Genomic DNA, 27,422 nt, shown 5'->3' on the forward strand with positions numbered 1-27,422 from the left:
ATTTCTTAAACTGATTTCAAGTATTTTTAATTTATTGTGTTTATTTCTTGCTCACGTATACACTATTTTTTGTACTTGGGCTCAATCATCGGCGAGATAATTAGAGATGGATAAACTCAACAGCGCGGTTTAACAAGGAAACTGTGTAAAGGAGTTAGCCATCCCAGGATCTGCCTGGAGTGGGTTGCTGTGATAACTTAGAAACACAGCTTAGAAACACACAAGGTAGAATTTTCTAGGTTGTGTATGTTATATGTTGTGTGTTTCTAAGTTATGATAGTTCTAATTTATGATACTAAGTCATGTGTTTTGGCATAAGTTTTTCTAAGTTATGTGTTTCTAAGTTATGATCTTTATAACTTACGACAATTCTAAGCTATGTGTATTTTTTTTGAGAATTCTAAGTGATATTATTTTTTATGTTGTGCATTTCGACATTATATTTTTCAAGTTATGATCATTCTAAGTTGTGACAATTCTAAGTTGTGTGAATTTTTTTTTAGGATTCTACATTATGATTGTTCTAAGTAGTGTGTTTCTAAGTGATGTGTGTATCCCACCTGAAGTGTTTTCAAGAAGCCATTGAAAATCAAGATCAATCTGTATGTACCGAGATTCAAACATGGGTCTTCCAGAATGGGAGTCAATTGTTTTACCGCTACGCCACCTTGCCCCACACCTAAGCTAAAATTGGGTGTTTGATAAGTGTGGCCTACCAAGAGTGAATTAATTTTTTCATTTTAGAAATGGTCCGATGAGTTGAGGCGGTCAGAATCAAAGGTGTATGAGTGAATGAATGTATGATAGTTTTGAGAAAACAATTCTAAAAGCCTCAAAAGAGATTAAAATTTTTTTAAAAATAAACTTGCTACGTACATGGCAGCAGAATATCTTAGAGTACACATGTATCGGTTTGGGACGAAACAGTTTTCCTTTCCCACAAATAGTTTCACTTATCATTCAACTAAGCATAATATCTATAGTCTTCACTTGCACTTCTTTTCTTCTAATTGACTCAATTGTATAATTAAATAGCTGTTCTGTAGAGTGCATGATGGAATGAGTTGATTGCAGAAGGTCAAGGGACCAAACTTACATTACAGAATACCAGGTTTTTAATCCTGGTATGACATTTCTGATTTTGATTTTCCATGGCTCCCCGAAATCACACCAGGAAATGGTTCCAGTGCCCAGTATTATTGTGTGCTTGTTGTTTCCCATGACGCCTTGGTCTACAAGACTGTGAGCCCGAGGAATAACTGTAGTGTCTGCAGGGCCGTCAAGAGAAACAAAGGTCCAAGGGTCGGGCCTCCTCCCTGTCAGTTCATGTACAATTTTTCATACCCCAAATTTAAAACATAAATTATGTCTTATTATGGTACTAAACGTTACCATGGCCATAACTGTTTGTAGGTAAAGGCGATCTTTGCGTACCTTATAACTAGGGACCGGAAAAATTCGCGGGTTCTATGACCTCTAGTTACACTCGGTAAAAAGTCACCCTCTCATTGGCTGCCGTCTTGTGAAGGTGTCGATGTAGCGGCCTGTGATTCGACACAGCTTCGGTTGAGAGTTTCTCACTGGCCCAGAGTCCTTCAGGTGAGTTGTGAGCCAAATAGCAGAGGAAGCACTGAGGTGTAACTATATGAATTTTAGCCTATCGCGAAATGAATCCGGGAATTTTTTCCGGTCCCTACTTATAAATAATAAAGTAGTTTTTGGCCAATCAGAGTAAACACACGCATCACACAAATAATTCCCGGTCCCTCTGCTCCCCCCTGCGGACGGCCCTGAGGGAGGAATGTCTGTGTGCAGCTCTGTGACTGGTGACAGGTGGCCAACGGCGGGAACCTCCTGGCCGCCGGCTTCTCGGACGGGGTCGTCCGGGTGCTGGCGTCCTCGCTCCGCCTGTTCGAGGCGTCGAGCGGCGGGGGGCTGGAGGCGGCGACGCTGGTCCAGGTGGTGAAGCCCCACGTGAAGGTGCGGCGCAATGGGCTCTCCCCCCCCCCCCCCTCTCTCGCCGGCCGCCGGGGCTCGCTGGTCGACCCTCGTGCTGGTCGCGCGCGTGTGTGTCTCTCTCTGCCCGCAGCCCGTCACGGTGCTCAGCGTCAACCCCCAGGGCCTGTTCCTCATCAGCGGCTCCGAGGACCGCACCGTCTTCATCCACCTGATCCTGCGGCGGCAGCAGCACGTGTCGCTGGTCCCCATCGGCTTCGTGGACCTGCCCGGCTCCGCCACCTTCATCGAGTGGAAGCCCAAGACGGTGAGCCTCTACGCAGCGGCCCGGCCGTGTGTCGGCTTGAATATTATAACACTTGCATGAGCGCTGGATGAATTGTAGCTAGGTTCTTAAGAGTTACGTTACCTTATTACCCCCAGTCCGGAAGGGCAGGAGGACAAGGGGAGGAATCTCGGAAAGTGGTTCTAAAGTTCGTGAAACAAAAGTGCTTTTATTAACAAAACTTGTAAAAACAACATCACATCCTTCAATACACGCATGCTCAGATATGACAACCTTCTGATTTCTTATTTTGACGATTACAGCAATTGCCCACGATGTCTGTGAACAGAAAAATATAATTAACAATATTGGATCACATATATATTTCACACACATTAAATTAACGCCTTATTATAAAGCAAACAGCAAATTATATTAGCAGAAAATACGAACATCAAATCATTTGGTTTTTGGCACATTCAATATTACTTTAAATTAGTGTACTAACATGAATTTAACATTTGCCAAACATATCAAATTATAGTTAGAGAATAGGAAAAGTTAAAGAATATAATCAAGCAGACTGACATAAAATCGTTTATAGTACAGTTAAATATTATCTGTAACTAGTTTACCCAGATAATAAAGAAATATCGATTAAACTTGAAATACATTCTCTCTCATCGTGGTCTGATTCTTTAAAGTTATTAAACAGTGTTTCTGGTGTAAGTCTCAATACCAAATTTATGACACATAAAATGTTTACGTTCTTACACACACTTCTAGTCAGCGAGTCGTGTTCAAAAGTCTCCTGATTACTGACAGCGGTATGCCGTGGTGCCCCGCCAATATTGCGGCGAGCAGTCTTTATTTTTACTCGCCTCGTCACTCGTTCTACGAAGTAGCTGCGTACTGAAGTTCACACAGGAGTGCTCGTTACATTGATGGTGTAGTCCGGGAACTTATAACATTTCAGTCGAATCTGTCACGTAAAACTACGTTGGTTACGTTACGGTAAGCCTCAACGTATTGCAAGTTGGTACACTTTACGTTATGCGGTACTCGACCTCTCCTCCGTCTCTTGCCACACTGCCCCACTGCCGTTTTACTTTCAACACCAGTCAAACATTTACTTATCCCGTAACCTTCACGAGACAGCTACCTTCATTCTACAGATGAGGCAAATTTTCTGTTTCCTCACTCTGCAGAAATTCTAAGTTCAAACTAATTCGGCTTGAATTTATTCTAAGTCCCTCGTGGACTTGTAATATTTCTACTGGGTTGAAAATTTTTCAGAGTCCCTTACGGACTTGGATTCTGACGACGGCTCTTACCGTTTTCTTCCTGAAGCGGTCGGCACGTCGTCGGGCAGCGTGACGGAGGAGGCCGGTGGTGTAGATCGTCGTCACTGCAGGTTCATGCTGCTGGGCCAGTCGGAGACTGCCTGCAGAAGCGTTGGCTGGGCCGGTTTATATAGTCCGCCGGGGCCCGACCGAGGAACAGTCTGGATACCCGCCGGCGGAAGTACGTCATCGTTGGTTGTTCCGGACGAAGCCCGCGAAGCCGGGCGGAGTCGAAGCGGCCCGAGCGGCCCCGATGCATTGCTGTCCGGCGCACAGGAATCGAACATTGCGCGCCCCTGTGCTGCGGGTGGTATCCATCAGATAGCCAGGGGCGCTGTCTGGTAGTCGTTTAGTTACGCAGTGCGAAACTTCGTAACAACCTATACACTGAAATTCATGTAGGTTTCATAAATTTTCGACACCTCTCAAAAGTAGTGCTGGTAGCCTGCAATCCTCCGAAATGTGTATACTTACTCTCCACGCCTCTTAACTTTAGTAAACTTGCGCTAGGTCATACTTCGGTGTAATACTTTCATCTTTATGTGCTGAGACTATTAATGGATTTATTACTTGAAATATTTTTTTTATTTGGGTTAATCTACCCCCTCCTCCCCCCTTACAGGATTTTTACAATAAAATTCCAATCTCTGGACAATACAGGATTTCTTTTTCTACACTGTATTAATTCTGTACATTTTAACTGCATTTTAATTCAATACATTTAAACGGCATACCATAGTTTCTAATACATACTGTCAGTTGGGGTAACATTGGCCCTTTGAGGGTAACTTTGGCCCAAGACAAAAAACATGTTAAACCATGTTACAACTCTTCAAAATATTTATTAGATGTGATGATACATATGTATTGTAACATGGTTTAACATGTTTTTTGTCTTGGGCCAAAGTTACCCTCAAAGGGCCAATGTTACCCCAACTGACGGTAGCTATAATGCCTATGATATTTTGGAAATGTTTGTCATAGAATGATAACTGTAATAGAAAAAGTTTTTCTAAATAGTTTTTAATAGTAATATCTATAAAATTAATTTTGTAAATTTTTAATTGATTTTAAAATTCAGATTGTGACAAAATATTAGAAGAAAAAAAATCAATGCAATATATTGACTTAAAGCACTGCATAAGCAACTTTATTCACTGTACAGGCTACTGTACATCTGTATGATTTAATGATTTTTGTGTTTTAAAATTATTTTTTTCATAAAAATAAGAATGTTATCTTGTTTACATAGTAAACAATTTATAAAAAAAAAACATAACCCATATCTTGAGTGTAGGAATTTAGTTTTTGGGAAAATATATATTTTTTACACTCAATGGGAAAGTTCCCACGTCCCATCTCTATCCATGTCAGTAGAAAATATGTCAGTATGGATAAAAGTATTGGAATTAGAATGGGAGGGAAAAAAAAAAGTGAATTCAGTGAATTCATAGGTTGGTGTAATGTCTGTGTTTGTAAATGCTAGAGCTCACTCAACACTGGACTGAAAACATTTAAACAGGATACGTTGCAAAGTATTGTAATGCAAGTAGGGTTACCAGACACGGATAACAAAAAAGGAGGACATTCACCTCGCAAAAGGAGGACATTTGACTAAAAAGGAGGACGATATATTTTTTTTAAAAAAGCCATGAATTAATTAACATGGAGTACGATATTTTACAATGTTTTGGCATTTAATACAGTTTCAGTATAAAGAATCAAACAAACTATGCATATACAGCATATTAAAAACACGTGCTTCTGCATGTGGTGCTACCTGTCAAGCTGTCATAGAACTACTTACTAGTGGGGTGACTCTGCGGACAGCGCATTACTCAGAGTGTAACTGCAAGAATTATCTCACTTTATAAAAAAGCCGGACATTTTGGAGCATTAAGGGAAATCCGGCCGGACGCAAAAAAGTACATAAAAAGGAGGACATGTCCTCCTTTTGCCGGACATCTGGTAACCCTAAATGCAAGTGAACACACTAGAGGCACTGAAGGTTGATTCTTTTGCTAACTTTGTTTCATTTATTGTTTGTAAAGTTTATAATAGGTGTTACAGGTACCTACCTAGTTATATTATTCTGTATTATGGTGTGTAGTTATTAATATGTGTGATTTTGTTTCATTTTTTAACATTTTATGATTAAAACTTAAAAGTGTTAATGTTCTAAAGTTACTTACAAATAATACAGCTTCTTATACATTAAGAATTTTAATTTATGTTTAAGAAGAAATATTGAATTTAGTAAAACTCATGTATAGTCCCTCATAAAAGAATTAGTGTAGGAATAATAAACTTTCAAAAAATTCCACTTAATTGTTGTATCAAAAATTTAAAAAAAAAATTATCACTCGACCTGCTTATATATACATACAATTTTACATGCCCTTTTAAAAGGGTTACCCTGTTATTGTGTATAAATTTTTAAGTACCTTGTGGTTGTGAAACTTCTTAACAGGAATATACTAAATTATGTAAGCTAGTTATTTATACCACTAAATAAATAGATATATATGTATCAGGTTAAAAAAGAAGAAATAATACTATAGTCATGGGTGTAAATCCGGGGTATTGGGGAGAAGGGGGGGGGGGGGGGCTGAAATCAAGAAGTCCCTCACTGAGGGAGCCCTCTTGAGCTTTCAAAATCGTGTCTGTGAAATGGGGTTGATAGATGTAAACAAACTTTCTATATTTTAAAGTTTTGTGCGTATTGCGTGCATATAGGCCAACATATGGGCATCCTGCAGATTTACACCCCTAACTGCAGTAGAACAACACTTGGTTAATAGTTGCTGTAAAAAAATATCCTTTACCTTCCAGAAAGGCAGGTTCCTGGTCAGCTGCTCGTCGGGACACGTGCTGGAGATGTCGGTGCCGAGCGAGCCCAGAAGCGCGGAGTCGTACCGCCTGACTCCCCTGAACCTGCTGGAGATCGACTTCCACAGCGTCAAGGCGCAGATCCGGCGCGACATCGAGCTGGCGGAGATGGAGAAGAGGCAGCAGGAGAAGCTCGAGCGCAAGAGAGAGGAGCTGCAGAGGATACTGGAGGAGAACCCCGAGGCCGATATCGACGAGGAGACTTTCTTGGGTAGGAAAATCCAGCAGGAGGACTTGTTGAAACATTTTTTTTCTTTGACAGTACAGTGCTTGTCCTTAAGACCTGTGGTGATACTCATTAAGAGCTGAGGCTTATTGCTTTTAAGATGCACAACAAACATAAGGACACACGGCTTTGAGCCGTTTTGCAAGGTTCCTAAGTATTTGAACTTGTAAGAAATCGTAGGGGTTATGGTTGTGGTACAAAACAACCCCTCAGGTTTCAATTTATTGTTATTAAACTGTATTTGATATGTACTTAATGTAAAAATAACACAAGATTTACTTCAGAAGTATTTTTATTTATTGAATCTTTTACCGTTCTGGGCAGGGAGTGGAGCACATGCCCTTGTAGAACCCCCTTCCTCCTGGATCCACGTGTATTCATAGCAGCCAGTCTCTCTTTTAACCTCAGGGATTTCACTTTATTATAAACTAAATTTTTTGGAATGACAAATTTTTGAATGTTAAACGCTAGAAATTATTGCCTAAGACTGGCTGAATGTTTGGGTTCTCATCCCACACCTGTACAAGTTTCAACTGCGTTTTCAGAGGACTCGGAGCCGTCGATCGAGCTGGAGCCGCTGTACATCCCCCCCGTGCCGAACCCCGTGCTGTTCGCAACGTACCTGGATGCCGACGTCGTCTGGTTGTCTCTCGGAGGGTACGACGCCGGCTACATGTACCAGTACAAGCCAGGCCAGAGCGAACCGTTGAAGGTCACCATGATTCCCGACGCTGACGACATCGAGATTCACAGTTTTGCCTACAAGTGAGTGAATGCTCTTAGTTTCACTCTTGTAAAAGCTTATCGGGTTAGTGATCCGTGCTATCAGTTTTACCTGAAAAATAGTTCGGTATATACAGTAGAACCCTGTTATAACGAATCTGAAGGGAGTAGTTTATATGTTCACTATAGAGGGGAAACGTTATATCTGGGAAAACTTTTATATTGGCAATACATACTCCAAAGCAAAATCTTAACTACACATAGGCCTAAACCAAGAAAAGAACGAATGGAAATACTCAAAGCAACAGTTTTATGAGAAAGTGCAGATATTATTTTTAATGAACTATACATGTACAAACTTTCTATTACCTAATGGTTCTTGGACATCGGCGTATTATCCTTTTTTCAGGCATTTAATACTCTGTGACGTTTTCGCAGCTTGATAAAGAAGATTGGGTAAATATGTATTGTACGGATTAGCGCCAAAAAAAATCGTACAAATATGAAATAACTTTCATTATATGCTATCTTACGTCCTCTTTTCAGAACCGCCTGCGGAGATAAAAAATTCCAAATACTTTTGGAGATATGGCCGTTCTTATTTTGCTATACCAGACGTGTGTAATAATTTGACCGTCGCCATTTTATATTTTGCCGTGTGCGCGTGAATGTCTAAATAACAGAAATTTTCCATTAGGTAAGGTTAGTTACATTATAAATACTTCAAAATAAACCGAAATTAAAAATAATATCAATTTATTTTACATGTTGTATAGTTTTAAGTATTTATAATGTAACTGACCTGACCTAACAAAATGGGACAAAGGTAGATTAGGTCAGGTCAGCTACATTATAAATACTTTGAAACTGAACAGACATTAAAAATAATAAAATTAATTTTATTGGTTGTTTAGTTTTAAAGTATTTATAATGTAGCTGACCTGACCTAACAAACCGGGAAAAAGGATGAACAGAATAAACTCACGTAAGTTTCTTTTTACATGATGTATTCGTTCGCGTGAGAGTCCTAAGATCCACATAAAGTTCTGCCATTCCCGATTACACCCGAATATTCACCTTCGGCCAACCTCGGGATTTATTTATTTTTGCGCAGGAAAAATGAATTGAAATATTAAAAGTGGTCGGATAGGTTAGCTACATTAAAAAAAAAACTTTAAAACCATTTGGATGGTTAGTTAGGTTAGTATAGCTACATTAAAATAAACAGAGAAATATTAATAAATAAACCCGAGGTTGGCCGAAGGTGAATTGTTCGGGTGTAATCGGGAATGGCAGAACTTTATGTGCATCTTAGGTTTCTCCGTTCGGGAACATCGCAAAAAAAAAAATGATACTTGTAAACAAGCAACCGTTATCGCCGCACGAGTGCACAGGATGAAAATTAAAAAATTCGATATCTCCAAAAGTATTTGGAATTTATTATCTCAGCCGGGTTTAATGAAAAGAGGAAGTTTAAGAGCACAGAATAAAGGTATTTTCGGATTTTTAAATTTTTTTTTAAAAAAAATCGCCAAAAAATGAAGATTATAAAATTCGATATCTCCTAAAGTAATTGGAATTTTTTATCTCCGCAGGCGGTTCTGAAGAGAGGACGTAAGATAGCATATAATGAAAGTTATTTCATATTTGTACGATTTTTTTTGGCGCTAATCCGTACAATACATATTTACCGAAGATTGTTCAGCTTGTTTAGTATTGTACTTAATGTGGATGTTGCAATTCCCAGTTCCTTTGCTATTAACACGTGCGGGACAGTGGGGTTGGAGTCTATCTTTTCAATAATGTCCAGTTATCTCGCACAGATAATGCCTTACGTTTTTTACCGCGTTTTTCACCCATTTTTATGTACGTATTTCTTATTGAAGCACATTTGCAGCTTAATAACACGAAATTCTTTTTACCGTCAAAAGTAAATAAACGAAAAATAACGAGTCTGGCACATCAAAGATCACTACGTATCATTTAGTATCACAGTTGCTAAATTTGGAACGAAATATTCTCACTTTCTATGGAAAAATTTAGTCCACAGAGTTCTATCTAGTGGTAGTCTTACGAACCTTACTCGATCAAAATGTCCGAAACGTGAACGATAAAAATGAGACGTAAAAATATTGAATTTGCTGCTATAATGTACATACGTATTTGTGTGGTGGTAATTTATGTTTAATTTTGATAACATATTAAATGTACACGCGTTCGTCCATTCTTTAATTATGCAGGGAAAAATATTTTTTATTTTCACCAAACTGATCACCATTTATGGCTACACGTAGCCTACCGAGGCCACTCGAATACGACTTGTTTATAATTTGAACAGTGGACAATCGAGTAGCGTATTGCCGAGAAAAACTTCAATGTGATCCAGAATAGACGTTTTGTGAAAAAACTTGTAATTATATGAAAATATTTGAGATAAATGTGCATTATGTCGGCAAAATTTGTTCGTGGTACACGGAAAAACGTATCAACATTGACAAAAGTTGTGCGCTATATCCAATAAATTAATACATAACCTCACATCATTTTGCCGGGACTGAGACGGAAATTCACAATAAACGGGAATTCATTATAGGCGGGTTCACTATAAACGGGTTCTACTGTATTACAGGATGTCTGCAGGTCACAGAATAGTAACAAAACTGAAGGGCTGGTCGCAGAAGTCACCAAAAAAAAATAATAAAATAAGCAGTAATGGTGCTAAAACTCATGAAACTTTAATATTTAGCAGCCTTTTCCGGAGTTGCATTTTTTTGTGCACTTTAATTTTTAGTTGAACATTTAGTTTAAATACATAGTTGTAATGTGCCACTTTAATCTTGTGGAAATTGTCTCTGAAAAAAAGTTAAAATCTAGCTTTCTAAACTTATTGTTTGCATGTTCCTGTGAATAGTAGATTTATTTTGTAATACATTCTAATTTTTGCTCATCTCTAAATAGTATAAAACAAAGTCGCTATCTGTGTCTGTTTGTTCGCTTACTTCTTATAAACTACCCAATGGATTTTAATGCAGTTTCCACCATCATTTAGAGAATTTCTTCCGGAAGATTTATGTGTTTAATACATTCAAATTAAATTTAAAGATAGAGAAATCTAGATTATTTTGTACCGTATTTACCCTCTGTATGGATTGCACATGTTATGGCAATTTTTAGTTAAAAAAAAAAAGTAGTACGATTCTTATATGAGTTTTTCACTTTGGAATGAAAAAAAATTGCAATATATGGTTGAATATGTCCTCAAATAATTAACCCATGTTGGTTTTTGATAAAAATATAAATACCACGACTAAATATGTCTACTGTGTCTGCCGTCTGCCCATGTCGGCACCGGCAAATGATGTGTCTGTTGCGCTATGCTGGCTAGTGAGGGAGGGAAAAATCTAATCATAAACCGGCCAAAGCAAGAGAGAGAGTGTGTGTTCATGTGTGTGTGAGGCCATATGGCAGTATTGATGGCTCTCCCTCCCTTTCATCGATGTAAATGTGCCGTGAACTGGCACTCTACACAATTGACATGTCTGCCTGGACAGTTGTTTATGACACAACTGTGCTCAAACATTATTTGTTGTTACACGAGATTTCCCACGCTTTCAACTGAACATTCCGTGACGTAACTGTAGCTATCATTGGTGTTTATAAATGTGCCTTTTATATTCCCCCAGCTCCCGCACAAGTTTTCCAGTAACGTGAGCGCCAGTTGTTACAGGAGTAACGGTCAGAGTATCTTGCCGCCTCTTCACTCTCCCTGGCAAAGGGATGGGTAAAAAAAAAAAAAAAAATTCAGTAGATGAAAGGGAAACAAGGGTATAAAATATATCAGTCTTCTCCTTTGTGTTTATGTTAGTACTGGAATTGGGAGGATAGTAAATATGGGGAAGGGGAGAGACATAGAGAGAGAAGTGGGCTGCCTCACACCCTCCCGTAGTAAACAGACATTGAATAACTGAGGATCAAAACCAGTGCTATATTTATTACGTGCCAATTAGCTTGGACATGGAACAAAGACTGCACTTGTTTCCATGGAACTCTAGTGAAGGCAGATATGTGGTGTGACCCTTATTTGAAGGTGACCCTTACAGCGAAAATGTTATATTTTTTTTGTCCAAAATTGCACAAAATTGGGTAAATATGGTATTCAAGTCATAACAATTACACTTTTTCGGCGCTTGCATGGCTTATGTTGACGTACGTATGGCTGATACATCAAAATAATGTACTACAGAATTGTAGGTCTTAAAAAGGCCTACAGAAATGTCGGTGACTAAAAATAATGAGTTATTTGCGAAGCTATTTTGTCCAACATAGATTTGAGTCTTGAGTAATTTTCACATGGATAGCTATATGTAGTCCTTTCGCATGTGGCCTCTAAACAAAATCTGTTTGTGTTGTCTCATGAAAAAAAAAGTGGTTATGGGTAGTATGTGTATACCTAATTTTTGAAAACACCGAACACTTGATACTTTTAAGTACTTAATTTTCAAATCTAATTGATGCGACATTAATAGATTGCATCTGTGTGAAGCTGGGACGGGTCGCTAGTTATGTATAAAAATGGTCCTGTTATTTAAAAATCATGAGAAGATTTTATATAAATGCCCATAAAAAATCCTGAAACCTATTCATGAGGTATTTGTAGACATAGTGTATTTTTTATTAGTGTTTATAAATGTGCCTTTTATATTCCCCCAGCCCCGCACAAGTTTGCCAGTAATGTAAGCACTAGTTTTTATAGGAGTTATATATTATTATAGAAGTTTTATATATTGTTCTTAACTAGGCATATTGGCATGCCACCAACAGACATGTGAATGGTAAAATTGTTACTAATGTTTTAGACAATCGACACTAATTAATCAGGAATTTCTCAGTCAGCACATTCTGTAATGTGACACCGATCGAGCCACTAGCGTTCAGATTTTTTCACGTGAATTCGGATGTTTATTGACCGTGACCGCCATAATATATTAATAGTTTGTGTGTAATCTGTAGTGATTTTTTGAATAATTGTCCTTATCATGTTATTACTTAATATCAGACACTTTCAAAAAGTAACATCCACATGTATTTTACCTTGCCATAAAAGAGTTTATTACATCTTTTTTTTAAATAAAATTGTGCTATTTTTCTTTGGTATTCCCTTAAAAACTGTATTGATGGTCGATAATCTGGAAAAATTACTTATCCAGTATGGCTGTGGTTACAAATGCACCATATTAAATTTTACTGTAGTAAATAATGTGTAATTATTATTATTATTTGTTCTTCATATTTTTATCTTGACCATTTTTTTCCTTGCTTCTTTTCATGGCTAGTAAAATGTAGCCCACATTTAGGGGGCTATCTGGGTGTGTTAATCAGGCGGGATGATAAGCAAGACGCTTGCTGGTATTTCTAGCGCGGTATCGCTTCTAAGCGGTGTTCTGAACTAGCGCGCAGTCTTCTCGTCGTCACAGGTTAACTGTGAAATTTGAGCGTTGACCATAGCATTATATGGCAGAGAAATGAAGATAAAGATGTAGTGCAAGGCCCTGAAGTGCTTTCAAGAATCTGTACCGGTTGTTTAGTACCTAAAAATTACTCTGAAAACAGGCATTTCAGCCATTTTAACACTTCTAAAAATACAATTTAAACACTTAATCCGAAATCAAAAGTATTTTTCAACCCTCAGCGTGTTCTTAAATGTTTTTTGTAAGCAGACCTCACTTGGATATCTTGAGTAGTTTTTTCCTGAAGCTATGCGCACCGTATGTGTGCCCGGGCAGACGGCGTCCTTAAGCTATGTTTCACATGAAGCAGGTTATTTAATTTTGTTATCATTATTATTGTGTAAAGGAGGCACTAGATGGTCAATCTTTTTATCAGAAAATTGAGTTAATTGATTGACGCATGCTTCAATCAGCCCTTAAATCTATCACTTACCGTCATAGCTTGGCTCAAGTGTCAAACCGGTTACTAGAGGGTCAATCATGCTTGACTTGATTGATTGACGCAACCTTTGGATCAAAATGATTGACCATGCAAGGCCTACTTAAGGCCCCTTCCAGTAACTTGATCTTAATGATGTTTTGCAATTAATATTTTACTATAAATTTTTATCATCCAATAATTATTAAGTAGCTTTTGAATGTCACCTAAGTGTTTATAATAATGATAATTTGCATAACGTTTTACAACTAGCAGGTATCTTTAAACCAAAATCTGGCGACAAAATTTGTGACTAAACATTAAATACAAAAGAGCTAATGTAGTAATTAGATAATAGGACTGACAAAAAAAATTATTTAACCAGCATGGTGAGCAAGACGGAGCCTTAAGAGGTTGTATTGCAAACTTAAACAGTGCGTTGCATGTTGGCCGGGGCAAAAATAATTAGGTTTCCTAGGAAGGGCCCATGGAATCATATTTATAATTTTCGTTTTGTAAGCGTAAGTGGGTCCCCTCAGTGAGATTCCTGAGCGGTTGGGTGAGGGGGGAGGGGGGATTTACACCCGTGCAAGCGGACGTACGTTGCTTTCCAGTTGCAATAAGAACTACCTGGTGCTCGGGATGCAAGACGGGAAGATCCGAGTGACCAGGGTGAACCCGAATGACCCGAGCGATCTCACGGACTACTGGTCGTATTCCATGCACGACAACACCAACGGCTACATCCCGCGGGTCTGCTTCAGCCCCGACCAGCGGTACCTGTTCAGCTGCGGCGCGGACGGGAACCTGTTCTCGTACTCGTTCAACGTTCCCCCGAACGAGTACCCGGAAGTGAGGCCGGCACCGGTTGTAGCGCACGCCCTTAAGGTGAGTTGTAGTGATTGGTCTTGTGTTGCGTGCAGGTAGAGGGTTCACAAGTTTTTCTTTTTCTGCAAACGTGTAATAAATTTAATTTCTCACGTGTAACATTATTTTATATTTATATCAACCTTATAACAAATTGAATGTCCCTTGAAGTAGTGGGATACTATTTTACATATTACAATGTTGTTGCTACGTCCCTCATACATACAATTTTGATAAGCAACAGTGTTTTACATATAACTTTCAATTCTATGACCTTTCACAGTTTCTGGGGAAAAGATCATTATTCAAAAGGGGTAATTATTAACTGGGATTGCAAATTTTGAAACAAACTGTATTTACATTTCCCTGTGAGGATATTAGCCAGTAAATTGGTTTTTTTTGTCAAAGGTTTTCACAAATATTTAAGATTTTTTGATGGCTAAGGCTTGATGTTGTGATGATTCATGTTGAACCCTCAGTATAACGTGTAATGGTTAGGGACAAGATTATATGGTGAATTGTGATGAAATCATAACAACACTGCAAAACATGTCAGTACATCATGTAACTCAGAAATACAAGTCAGTATACCTTTTAGCACTGAAATAAACCTAAAAAGTAAGAGAACAATCAGCAATTAGACAAAACTCAACTCAAATTTCAAATATTTTCTATTTTATGATGGTTGTTACCACTCACCACCTCCGGCTAGCTCAAATTAGGTGATGAGTGGAACATACGTGTTATGTAGCAGGTCACGAAGAAATTATTACTCAATGTTCGATGTACTACCGGTTCTTTTATTCATGTAAAAATTACACTATATTCCAAACAAAATAAATAAAAATTAAATATATCTAAAAAAAATGTATAAAACACTGAGCCATTGCCCGGCCACGGCCTGCTCGGCCCGCCGCCCGAACAACAACCGCTTGGCCTGGTGCTCGGACAATGACTGAATTACATACAGCCTGCCTTTCCTTTCTGCGGGCAGTGGTCCTGGGCTCGCTGACGTAATTTTCAGCCAATCACGGCGCTTGGCAACAGAGGCTCAACGAAATGCTTACGTCTGTTCCCACGACGCAGCGATTATGTCTCTTTTTCGCACTCCCGTGACCGTGACTCACACGCCTAGCGTGTGAAGTGCATTTTTTTTGACTGTGTCAGTCAAAATGAGAGACTATTTTGGTGAAATAAGTACTAAGAAATATTTTAGTTTCATATTTGTTGGATACAATATTATTTTTGTGCATTAAGACAATGTTAAAAATAAAAACAGTAACACAGAAATCTCCTGATTAAAATATAAATTGACCTAAAAATAAAACCATAAAATCTTTTCCTTAGTAATGTTTTCCTGTGTATGTGGTGGAGAAACAGTAATTAGTGGATGATGTGATGATGTCTTCTTACACCTCTCTGTTCATCAACTCTATTCAGGTTAAGGTGTCTCATTATTCAGAAGTGCTTCAACAAACATTCACACTATGAAAGTTAAATATTATTAAAAAATTAACAATATAGCTCGTCATATATGATAAGCCTGTGTGGTGCTACAAGAATATGTGTTTGTTTGGATTATTAAGCCACAGTTTTCAGTTGTCAAATCCTGAATTTTCACTGAAACACCTGTAAAAAGAAAGTAAAATCTTAAATTGATCAGAGTGTAACTGTATCACAATGCAACTTTCAAAGTCATAGCTTTTATCACAAATAATGCATTTTGCAGAAATAATTAACATTATATATATGTATGTATGTATGTGTGTGTGTCTGTATGTGTGCGTGTGTGCATTTGTGATGCGTGCATGTGCATATATGTACATGTATGTGTGCATGTGTGTATGTGTGTGTGTTTGTTGATGCATTAGACATGAAACGTGCATTCGATAACACCCTGGTTCGAACCCTGGTTTTCCCTGGCTTCTCGAAATCACTCCAGGAGAATGCTGTGTTGGTTCCTAATGCCAGGCATGGAAGAATCCTTACCCAACATCTCTGTCTCGAATGATGTATGTCCATCTGTAAAGACATTGTTGTCGACTAAACTTGCGATGTAAAGAAACAAATAAAATATTTTATCTGTGTCATAAACTGTTAGAGCCACCAGTGAAATAATCTATGGTTTCTCACTGCACCGTGAGATGAATGAGGACCTGGTTGTGAGTCTTGCATCTGGAGTAGGCCTGTGTGAATTGCAAATATTGTACGTGGCGTAACTGTATTACATTTATTTTACATAATGCAGTATTGAAGGTAAAAAAAAAAGTTTGAATTTTGTAAGGTTTTAACTGATTAAGAGATTAACCAAATGGGCCTTATGTATGACATAATTAAATTAAAATTATAAAATAATCATGCATAATATTAATATTGAGCATTCATAAAAGCAAATGTGCCATCTTTTAATTTTTTTGAGTAACCATCTTTGTTCAAGCAACATATATATAACACAAAAAAAAATCGGTTGTCTGTAAAGTCGGTTTACGGACGATCGTTTAACGTGACAACGTCATAACAAAACATTGATGAAATGATTGCATACTTTTATGAATAAAATTGAATCATTTTTATTGAATTATCACTATTTTGTATGGATACAAAGAAGGAGTGAAATGAAATTTACAATTTAATTGATCAATTTACTTTTATTTGCACTCATTAATTCAAATATGTTTATTACTTTAATGAAGAGATTATTTTAACTATAACTTTTATACATGTTTGCTATTTAACTTCTTCGAATCTGTGTTATTCTGTTAAGGATAGGACGATGATAGGAAAAGTAGGAAACAAATCGGAGTGTTTCAAGTTTAATGTGCCTCGAAAAAGTCAAATCGATGGTTGTTCCAATCGAGTGGAAGAGAGATAGATGTGGCGCAAGCGTACAATGAGCGTAACGGGACACAGCTGTGCCGCCAATTTAGATTTTCGGCCCTATTTTCAAAAATTTTCAATTTTTTTTAATCTGAATTTTACGTATTAAATTTGCGACTCAATTTAATTTTTCCCCCCTCAGTGTACACTCTCACCTAAAGTTTGTTATAGCAGTGGCCCTGCCAAGTTCCCAAGCCTAAGTCCCCCCCCCCCTCCCCCCCCCAGCATTCTCGCCGACGCCTGCTAAACTCAGCAGGGCGATTCAAATTTTCCTCGCCTAGCCACACGCCTCCCGTCTGTCATTTCGATCCCCTCTCGTGACAGGAACTGCTGCCATCGACAATCTCTCACGACGAGCTCAGATCCGAGTAGCAGCGTGACATGAGCACCTTTTGTCATGCGCGGCTCATGTCCCACCCGACGTTAGCATAACGTCTCGTCACGAACGGCCGTCGTTTCTCACAGACAGTGCAGTTTCCCCATCCCCCCCCACCCCTTCATGTTTTCTCAGAAGCAGCCCGAGGACTCTGAACGGGCATTCTCCTGGACACGCCCCCGCCCCCGCCCCGGGGCCATTTGCTAGCGCCAAACGACTCACCCGTGCCATCTAGGGGCACTGTGTTGAACTAAATTACCCCCGAACGCCTGTAAGTAGGCTTCCCGCTCGTCCCAGAGCTGTCGGCTAACCCTTAGTTTCTCGTGTCACCTACCTAGAGAGCAGCACCGCCCGACCAACAGAACTTACCCCCCCCTTTTTTTATAATTTCTTTTAGCCCCTTCGAGCGACCCCCACCAAGGCGTCTTCGGCCAATCAGCTAATTTTCCCTTCCCCTCGAGTCCCAGCTTCCCTGGGCTAGCCGATGTTACCTCGTGCCACTTAGGGAATTGAGAGGAGTTTTTCTTGAGCTCTCGTCGCGAACGGTCGTCTTAGAGACTTGGCTCCCGCCATTTCGTCGGTTTTTCTTCTTTTGCTGTCGGAGAGCTCCAACAAAGTCTAGGCATGTGATTGCCAGAGTTTCGGGAGTAGTCCCGTCTCTTTTTTCTAGTTAGCTAGTTGGTTTTTTTTATTATTGTTTACATTACCGTAGTAATCTAGTTATGTTCGCTTACGCGACCCGCGTCCGCGAGTGGCATCCCGTGGACCGTTTTCTTCGGAATTCACCCTCAGCAGAATGGTGAGTGTAAACAAAAGCTCCAAACTCTATAATTCTCGGATCATCCCCTTTTGTATCCTCCCTTGTAATTTTTTACATTTTCTAAACTCTGTGACCTATTTCTTGGTTGCAGAGGGTGCAAAGTCCCAAGTTCCAAAGTTCTGGGTTCCAAATCTCCGGAGTACCACCCTCCCAACCTCTTGGAGTTCGGCTCCAACTTCGCGGAGCCCCTGAAAATCGCCAGCCTTCTCCGGTGACCGGGAAGCTATTGCATCTCAACGACATTTTTGGCAATAAGTCCAGATCATGCTTGTGGTACAGTACATTCTTATTTCTCCCGACCCCCTCGTCATGGCCAGTCTTCGGTGAACTTTTAATATTGTTAAAATAACAGAACTGATTTTACGAAGGTTTTATTATAAGACAAAAGACTACGCAAAAAATTATTATTAACCTCTGTCTATGTTTTTATTTCTCTAGAGGGGCCCCTGAATTAGTAAATTGAATCTGTCTAATATTATTATGTATTGAAATTGTAAAGTTATAATATGTTCGAAATTCAGAAAATACCAACCACAGAAATAGTTCTTTTAAAATTCTAACTTTAACAAATAAACAAGGGAATATGGCACAATCACCCATGTTGTATTTTTTTATCTAGTTGTTAATTTTTTTTATTAATATTAACGATCCACAGTGTTCTCTAAGGTTTACTTGAGAAACACCATTTGGACATTCCGTTCCTCCCTTGTGCCCTCTGGATTTTTCAACGAACATTTGTGTGGCTATAAGCGGCTTCCAGGACTATAAATAAAGGTACTACCCAATGGCACAAGCACAAAGGGGGGTTCACAGCGTATCGGGACAATGTGCGGTACGGGACACTTTTTCGTGCATGCAGCTGGCGTTTATCGATTTATTAGACGTCACGTCAAAAAAAAAATTAAAAATATTTTCACGAGCAAGTTTTATGCTTTCTATGTTTTAAAGCTTTGCAACAAACACGAAGCTTCGCATCAGACACAAAGCTTTGCATCACAACCGAAGCTTCAAATAAAACAAATAGCAAATTTCCGGGCAAAGTTAAATCAAATATTAAAAAGAGCTTTAATAAATTTGCTTAGTCGAAGTTTCGTACAGGCCTAACCTAGAGCTGACACCTGCATTATGTGAACATTGGAAGTTTCACGCACCATTCCACTGCACCTACACAAATACAACCCTAAAGTGGGAGGTCTTTAAAAAATTTTTGCAACTGAAACAAATTTTACCGAAAAATCCTGTTCCGTTTTTGACAAAGAGTTGTATGGAATTTTTTTAATAATTAAATACTTAAAAATTTTTTTTATTTGTTCAAAGCTGGTGTTTAAACATTTTGAGATTTTTGTACACGAAAAGACACATGATAGCTATGAAATTATAAACTACATCACCTGCTTTTACTCTGTTGCAATGAAAATGCATACTTCAAACCCCATTGTCAAATATAGCATATTAGAGATGTGCTCAGTGGTAGTGTGTGGTTTGACCTTGTAGTCATTCTAACTGGTGCAACGTCACATTGGGTACTCTTAGTAACTGTTCATCCTGTATTGTAATTGCTAATCAATAAGACAGCCACGATTATACTGTGTTTCATTTCAACTATTCATATAAGTGTTTTATTTAAGTTTAACTTTAAGATATAATCACTTAATTATGTAAAATTTGAAGCATGTATTTTTGTCAATAGTAAATTAAGGGGAGAAAAATTAAAAATCCATATCCATACAAATGGATAATTTTCTTTGGCCATTACTTTCTGCTCTAATATGTTCACACATGTTTTGAGCTGGGTACTAAGTACTAAAGAAAATATTATTATGCAATAATAGCCAACTCTGAACATTTAACGTTAACCATCAGTTGTCATGTAAAAACTAATTTTGATACATTTATTTTTTGTATTAAGAAGGGGTTTTTTTTTTTTTTTTTTTTAAAGATATATGGCAAAATTGGTGATGTGGATGGGAGTCAAACATACAGCTTGGAAGAGAGTAAAATTATGGAAGATGAAGACCGCAAAATGGAATTGGCAGAAGAACACAAGCAAGAAATTAAGTTTAATGTGGTGGAACTCGCAGAAAAATATCATGACATTGTTGCCAGGTAGAGTACCATAAGTTTGCAGGTGTGTATTACTAATATGGGTTGAAGTTGCAGTGGTGCAAGTACATTTTTCAAACAAGAAGACTTACACATAAAACCAGATGTAGATTAGTCAATCTGTTGGCAGAATACATAAAGTGACTTTATGTTTTCTGCTGACACACGTCTAGATGTGGATTGTCTAAGTTTTTTTTTTTATTTGAAAAAGTGACTTACTCCACCATATTTTTAACTTGTCCTATTGGCATTGAAGCTGTTTTCTTTGGGAATTATTTATTTTATGTTGATTACATCAAGTGAAGGGAACCTTGTTGTGTTAGGGTTGCCGCTGGTTTGTTTGTTGCGATGCCACTCCCATGTGGTGAGGAGTGATCCCGTCTGGACATCAGGCATGACACCAGTTTACGAGCATTGACTCAGCATCAAAGTGGTTAAGAACGTAGAACCATACTTTTGTCTTGGAACGGAGCGAGGTGGCGTATTACTAAATACTGGACTTGGGATCTAGAGCACCCGCTTTAGAAACTCAGTCTGACCACTCACTGTAACCTACAGTCGAGTTCTGTCTTTAGATCTCTGGTAAGTGTCGGGTGCTTCATCGTGATTAGGCGTAAAGGCCACTGTCTGTTACGCACCTAGAGTCTTCTCTAGGTGCGAACTTGCAAACTTGTATGGGGCTGGGGGAATATTAAAGGTGCACTGATAAACACCAATGACCGCAGTCTTGTCACGGAATGTTCAGTTAAAAGTGTGGAAAATCTCATGCAAAAACAATAATGATTGGGTACAGTTGTGTCATAAACATATTAGTAACAGACAGTTATGATCAAAATTTGCTTAGTTAACAAACACTACTGTGTATCTATGTAGATTTGTTTGTTATATTTTTGACTAGCGGTATACAAGGCACAACATTTAGATGTCATGCCAGCGATTAACAGCTATGAAGTTGGTCTGTATAACATTACAACTCCATTAGAGATGGGACTTTCAACACTTTTATACCTTAATACCAGTCAATACTGTGTCAAATTGATGGTTTGAGTCTTAGTCTAAAGTCTAAACCTTCAATACGTTTATTTTTATACTCAATACACATTTTCATTGCCTATGCCTGCTAGCAAGGAAATCCTTAGCGTTCCACCAGCTACTGTATGGTGTGTACAGTTTTTCAACTGGGAAACATGGCGGGCGTTGCAGTGGACGGCTGGATTCTCTGTGCGTTTCTTCAGGTTACCCCGGCCATTTTTGTCTTTATCAGTGCTCCATTCTCGTCTCATCACCCATCACCATCTTAAAGGCCCTGACACAATCAACATAGCATTAACACATGGATAGTTATAGCGATTAGCATTTACACAACACGAAACTAGCACAGCAGCTTGGCTACATTGAACATTGCTTTATTTATTTTGGTTGGTTTTTTGTTCTTTTGAACAATTAATGAGCCCATAGTTGGTTGTGTGAGAAGGAAAAAAAATAGTATTAACATAATAAAATCCATAATACCACAGGAATTGCAAAATTTTATTATAATAATCAAATTTTTTTCTCCTTCGGAAATTCTACTGTGATGTTCATAGCTTTATTCCATCATGCATGTATAATATATAAAAGTAAATAATATTCGGCACAATTTAGTTAACTGGTACATTTTCTTTTTTTATCAAATAAAGTGATGGCATAGGAGGGCGTTCAGAGCTTCTGATTGACTGAAAATATCAAGAGTAAAACTGATAGCAAACTCTACCTGTTATTTATACCAGGCTTGTTTAAATGCTTAGTACAATGTAGGATGGATGAAGGTGTTATGTTACATTTTTTGAAAAATTGCATTAAGTCCAGGGATGAAGGTGTTATGATGAATTCTATGTAATGGTAAAGACACCTTCCCTCTAACATCAAAAATAACATAGTTACGAGTTGATAAAGGTGCTATGTACACATAAGCAAGTAGCAAACAAATTACTTTCGGAGCCTTTTTCTCAAAACAATAGTTTTGTAACATAACACCTTCATCCACTTGCCCCTTCGATTGTATCTAGTCAGATTGAATTACATGGAGTTCTACTGTTGTGTGTAACGCTGCTTATGTTGATTGACGAGGCATTGAGTCTGAGTTCATTCGCCAGTCCAGCACGCAGCGCGAGAGCGTGAGCTGGTTGGTCCGGACGTTCCAGGAACGACGCTCTCCCCGAGTCGCAGAGGCTCTCGGAGCACGAGCTGGAGCTCCACTGGACCATCACGGCCGACCTGAAGGCCATCATCGACGGCCAGATGGAGCTGGAGATGAGGAAGCTGGCCTTCGACGTCGAGAAGAGCCAGCTCGGCCTGGCCAAACTCAAGTCCTACTTCTTCGACTGTCTGGACTCCATGACTACCCACGTGTTCGCCTGCAGGTGCATCTCGCCGCCTACTGTCCGACTCGTCACATGCCCGGTCTAATATTCTCCAGTTTTTGACCAAAATATTCTCAGATTTTTGCCTTAACATAGGGAGTAAATACTGATTACTCTCCTGAAAAATATTCTTATTTCCGTAAGTCCTGAAGAATTTAAAGTACATTCATACTAATGGCTAGTTTCTAGATGAATTAATTTTTTTGGATACATACAAAAATTTGCTTTGAGTAGATTCTTTCTTTAAAAAGTTAAATTTTAAACTGAATTTACTTGTTGATTTAAGGTTATACTGTAAGGCATTAGTTTGAAATTATTAATGTTGGTACTTAACATTTTTTTTTTTATTGTAAGAGCAGAAAATCACCACATAAGACCTGTATAATTTATCTTCCTAAGTTTTACACTTATAATTTTGTGGTGGCATCTGCATGGTATTGATAATATTTTTCAAAATGTTTCTAATGTGGCTGTTACTAACATATGAAAAACACAATTAGTTTAACAATGATTTTCATAAATTCAAATTTTTTTGTTTGTGTGGTTTTGCAGATCAGATTCATATGTGACAACTTTCCGACAACGTAAGCTTCTTGATGACTTCTATGCTGCGAAGAAATACGTGCAGGAGCAGCTGGCACCAAAGGAAGACGAAGGCAGGTATAATGAGATGATGGTGATGATTCCTTGACGCTCGTGTCTGAGCATGGAGACCCCAGATAAAGGTGCGGTGCCATTACTTGGAGATTTACATGGCTGGGTGACCCTTCTATGGTTTGCCGTTGCCTCCCATGACACACTGTTATTGTTATGTTTTGTTCACAAGCCATGGCTGGCCTCAAAGCCCAGTCATCGTCACGAATCTTGGGAAGTATCAAAGGCAGGGAATGGTTCTATTTGCACATTAACTTTCCATTTCGGGTTCGGGAAATTACAGTCCCTCACACTAACTATCGTTAATCGTCACGCAATTTAGTTAACGGTTTTACAACATATCTTATGAGAATAACCGAACCGCCTCGCTATCATGTCTACGTAGTTAGTATGTGACCTTCGTTGAAGGCCTCTCGACAAGGCGGATCGAGGCAGCAAGAGGCTCCGTCTTGTGGACCACCAGCCGACCAGGAGTCTGTGGCAGTGTCGACTAGTTTCGGGCTCGCTGGCCACGGGAGTGTGCGTACTGCTCCGCTGACACCGTGGCGTGGCACGTTTGAGTCAGAATAGTACGGAGGCGACGGCATAACACTAACACCCAGTCCTAGACCTGGGAAGGAAATTTCACCAGTGAAGAATCCCTGGCCCGGCGGGGAATCGAACCCGTGATCCGTGTCTCACCGGCCAGGAACTCTAACCATTGAACCTGCGGGTCGGACCAGGTATGACATGTTAGTTGGGCATTCAGAGTGTAACAGAACACCAGAATAATACAAAAAAAATACTAATTATTTTTCCTGGCCTAAGCACATTTGTAATATGTGCCTGATAGGTTATTTATCAGTCATATGCTGTGAATTTTGTTTGTTTGTATTTTTTGAACATGATTAATTTATTAATAAATTTTTATACTTCTGTCTCTTTGTTATAAAATTGTTTGTTATGTAGAAAGAAAGTGCCTTGATTGGATACAGTATTGACTGGGACTTAGCAAACAGTTGTTATAAGGAGGTCTTTGTTATAAACAGGTTCACTGTAGAGAGCTTTTACTGGTTCTGAGTGTTTAGATGGCTTCGGAAGAATATTATTCCAGTTGCTGGTGTATCAAATTGATTTTTTTTTCCTTGTCACAATAGTTATAAATTTTGGAACTTATATCTATAATTTAATAATATATTTTTAACATTGATCTAGTTTTATTGTGGCTTTCTTCCTGTAGTGATTTTCCAGTCCACTTACATTTCAGATTTTTCTTCTTTCCTCCACACTTTTCCAACTCCTGCTTTCCTTCTTTCTCTTGTTCTGTTTGCCTATCCAAAATCCTTTTGGCAGTCTCTCCCTTTCCATTCTTCGTACATGGCTGAGCCATTTAAACTGAGTCATTTCAGCCCTTTTGGTTGTCGGGAATATCACTTATAAGTAGGGACAAATGGTGGATTGTAATAAAACCAAAATAACAGCAAAAACCTTGTCATACACCGTATAACACCGAAATGCAACTAAAATGATGAAATTAATCAGCAATTTCAATAAAAAATTTATTCAACTCACAAATTTTTTTTTATTATAGTTGACTCAATGTATTTTATTTAGCGGGAAATTTGTATCAAAACATATGTAATAAATACATTAGAAAAATTGTTAATTTTTAAATTTTGATATTGCAACTTTTGTTAGCAACTCATTTTTACATTACGGTGTTGGTACATTTTTCAAACACACAATTTTTTTTTATATTCAGAGAGGTAAGGTAAGAGGTAAGGTTACATATTATTATATTGTAAAAGTGCATCATGTATCTGTCAAATTGAAACTGTTTTGGTAAAATAATTTTCGTGAAAGATTTAAGTACTATATTTTTTTAATAATATGCTATGTTTGTGAATAAACAAAAATAATAAACTAAAAGAATAACACCAGAATCTCCTGTTTCAATAACGGATTTAGCCTAAGAATAAAACCATAAAATCTTGTCTCTACACATATGGCATGGAATTATTTCTTAATTGTTTGGTAAAATTAATTGGTGAATGACTGATAATAATAATGATTTTTTTTTTGCTGGCCAAAGATAAGGACAAGAGAGCAGGACGGCCCGTTCCAGACATAGAGGCGCTTCTGTTGCAACTGCGGTAAACCGCCAGCCGGGGATTGCACATGCATGACACATGCTGTAGTCATTCCTGTTGCACTTCTGTTGGGAGGTTTGTTTGGAAATTCAGATTGTAACATCACAGTTCACACCAGACATCCATTTTCTGTTCCTTTGTTTCCCTGCAAGCACAAAATAATCATGCTTCATTTGAGTTTTTTTGTGATTCACGCCTGTCAAATTTTATTATTATTTTTCACCTGCTATTTTTTTCTCCTCCTTGCCGTTTAAGAGTCCTGGTGAGGACAGTGGCACCAGTCGCGATATCTAGCTGTCCATCTTTTACTTTGTTCGTACGGTCGGCTCTTTCTGCGGCTTACGCCCTTTTGGCGTTCTTTCACTCTCTCCTATTTTTGCAGCTGGAAACAGTATTTTTACTTTTTTTTCATGTGGCGTTTACATTAAGAAGTAGCTCTTTTTTGCTGTCTCGCTGAGATAGAGCAGAAATTGCTGAAATACAGAAATGCAAGAAAAGAACAAAACTCATGTTCTGAAGTGGTTTTGTTTCAAGAGATGAAGAGAGTTAATTACAATGGGATGAAAATGAGCACTTTTTAAACTGACGGCATCATGATGTTTGGTTACCTGCTCTAAGTATTAGACCTGCGAAGCTTTGACTAAGCGAATCAATAGAAGCTCTTTTTAATATTGGAATTAACTTCACCAGGAAATTGGCTGTTCTTTTTATTTTCAGCTTTGCGTCTGATGCAAAGCTTTGAATCTGATGTAAAGCTAGGCGTTTATTGTGAAGCTGTAAAACAAGGAAGCCTAATGTTCGCTCATGAAAATACTTGCCTATTTTTTTGGTGTTGTATATGTTTTGCATGAATAAAGGTGGTCACTTAAAATATTCTAATGAGGCACTCTGATTTGCTTTTATGAATGCCCAATATTAACATTATGCATGGTTAGTTTATGTTTTTTTATTGGATTGAGTTATATATAGCAATATAGGGCCCAATTAGTTAATCACTCAATCAGTTGAAACATTCCAAAAAACATTCCAAATGGTAAAATAATTCTTTTATCTCTTCAATCCAGAAATTTATGAAATAAGTGTAATACAACAGCCTTGCTGCGAACAATATTCGCAATTTCATTTGACTTCGCGTATATTTTAAACATTCAATTTGATATTTGCTTCGCATCAAAAAACTATTATTCCCGCAGGCCTACTAAAAATTGTGATAGTTTTTTCGATGTTACAAAAGAACATCATAAAAAAAACTTTCATCCATGAACTTTACATGTAGGTTTTGATTAATTTAATTGTAGTGTTTGAACTGTGTTTTGCAAAAAAAACATCCTGAACTGTGAAACTCCTCTAAGACATTCAAATGATCGACCCCGAGCTGAATAGCGGTTTATGCTCCTTGCTACTCCAGAAACATCTAACTTGCTTCCGAGAGCAGAAAGACCTAATTGAACAAACGTTTGTTCTCTACATACTACTGACACAGAGCTCATTCCCTTTTATCTTTTCTGTGCTCATGCGCAAATAACATCTTGTATGCAGTTCAAGTGTATTTTGCATGACCTTTGTTCCAGTTCAGACATACTACTATTGTATAGTTTATTTCATAATTAATGATAATGTAGGCCATACCATTATGTATCTTCAAATTTTTTACTTAATGCTGGAAGAATTTTACACTGCGTAGTCAGAACCTGTGGTTGATATTTGATACCTTTAAATTATATTGCTCTTAATGGCATGATTTTATGATAATACAGGATGTCAATAAAATAATGTCCCAGTTATAAATTTTAATAGTACAAGCTATAAGCTTTGTAGAGTTTTGGTTCAAGGTTACAATTAAAGAGTAACTAAACAGTTTTAGATA

The 27,422-nt window shown here is 38.1% G+C and overlaps 1 protein-coding gene and 1 long non-coding RNA gene across 5 annotated transcripts in view; one reads left to right on the top strand and one right to left on the bottom strand.

Moving 5' to 3' along the window:
* Positions 1–27,422, top strand: part of LOC134538407 (cilia- and flagella-associated protein 44) — a 107,727-nt gene that overhangs the window by 27,045 nt on the left and 53,260 nt on the right. Inside the window, exons 9-17 of one of the 2 annotated variants that reach the window (XM_063379706.1) lie at positions 1,834–1,980; positions 2,090–2,263; positions 6,397–6,664; positions 7,225–7,444; positions 13,942–14,215; positions 20,207–20,373; positions 22,554–22,772; positions 23,325–23,428; positions 25,498–25,558. In XM_063379706.1, the coding sequence (XP_063235776.1) occupies positions 1,834–1,980; positions 2,090–2,263; positions 6,397–6,664; positions 7,225–7,444; positions 13,942–14,215; positions 20,207–20,373; positions 22,554–22,772; positions 23,325–23,428; positions 25,498–25,558 (1,634 nt within the window). Of the gene's footprint in view, positions 1–1,833; positions 1,981–2,089; positions 2,264–6,396; positions 6,665–7,224; positions 7,445–13,941; positions 14,216–20,206; positions 20,374–22,553; positions 22,773–23,324; positions 23,433–25,497; positions 25,559–27,422 lie in introns of both variants that reach the window. The other variant, XM_063379707.1, reaches the window with a different exon arrangement.
* Positions 2,431–11,196, bottom strand: LOC134538410 (uncharacterized). 3 transcript variants are annotated; one of them, XR_010076139.1, is made up of 4 exons: positions 7,772–11,196; positions 7,302–7,514; positions 6,390–6,501; positions 2,431–3,944 (listed from the first exon to the last, which is right to left on the bottom strand). It is a non-coding gene; the product is annotated as an uncharacterized LOC134538410 (long non-coding RNA). The 3 variants fall into 3 exon arrangements; XR_010076140.1 differs by having other exon boundaries at positions 2,431–2,560; positions 3,556–6,501; XR_010076138.1 differs by having other exon boundaries at positions 2,431–6,501.

This window comes from Bacillus rossius, chromosome 13 (assembly GCF_032445375.1).
Source record: "Bacillus rossius redtenbacheri isolate Brsri chromosome 13, Brsri_v3, whole genome shotgun sequence".
Lineage (NCBI taxonomy): Eukaryota > Metazoa > Arthropoda > Insecta > Phasmatodea > Bacillidae > Bacillus > Bacillus rossius.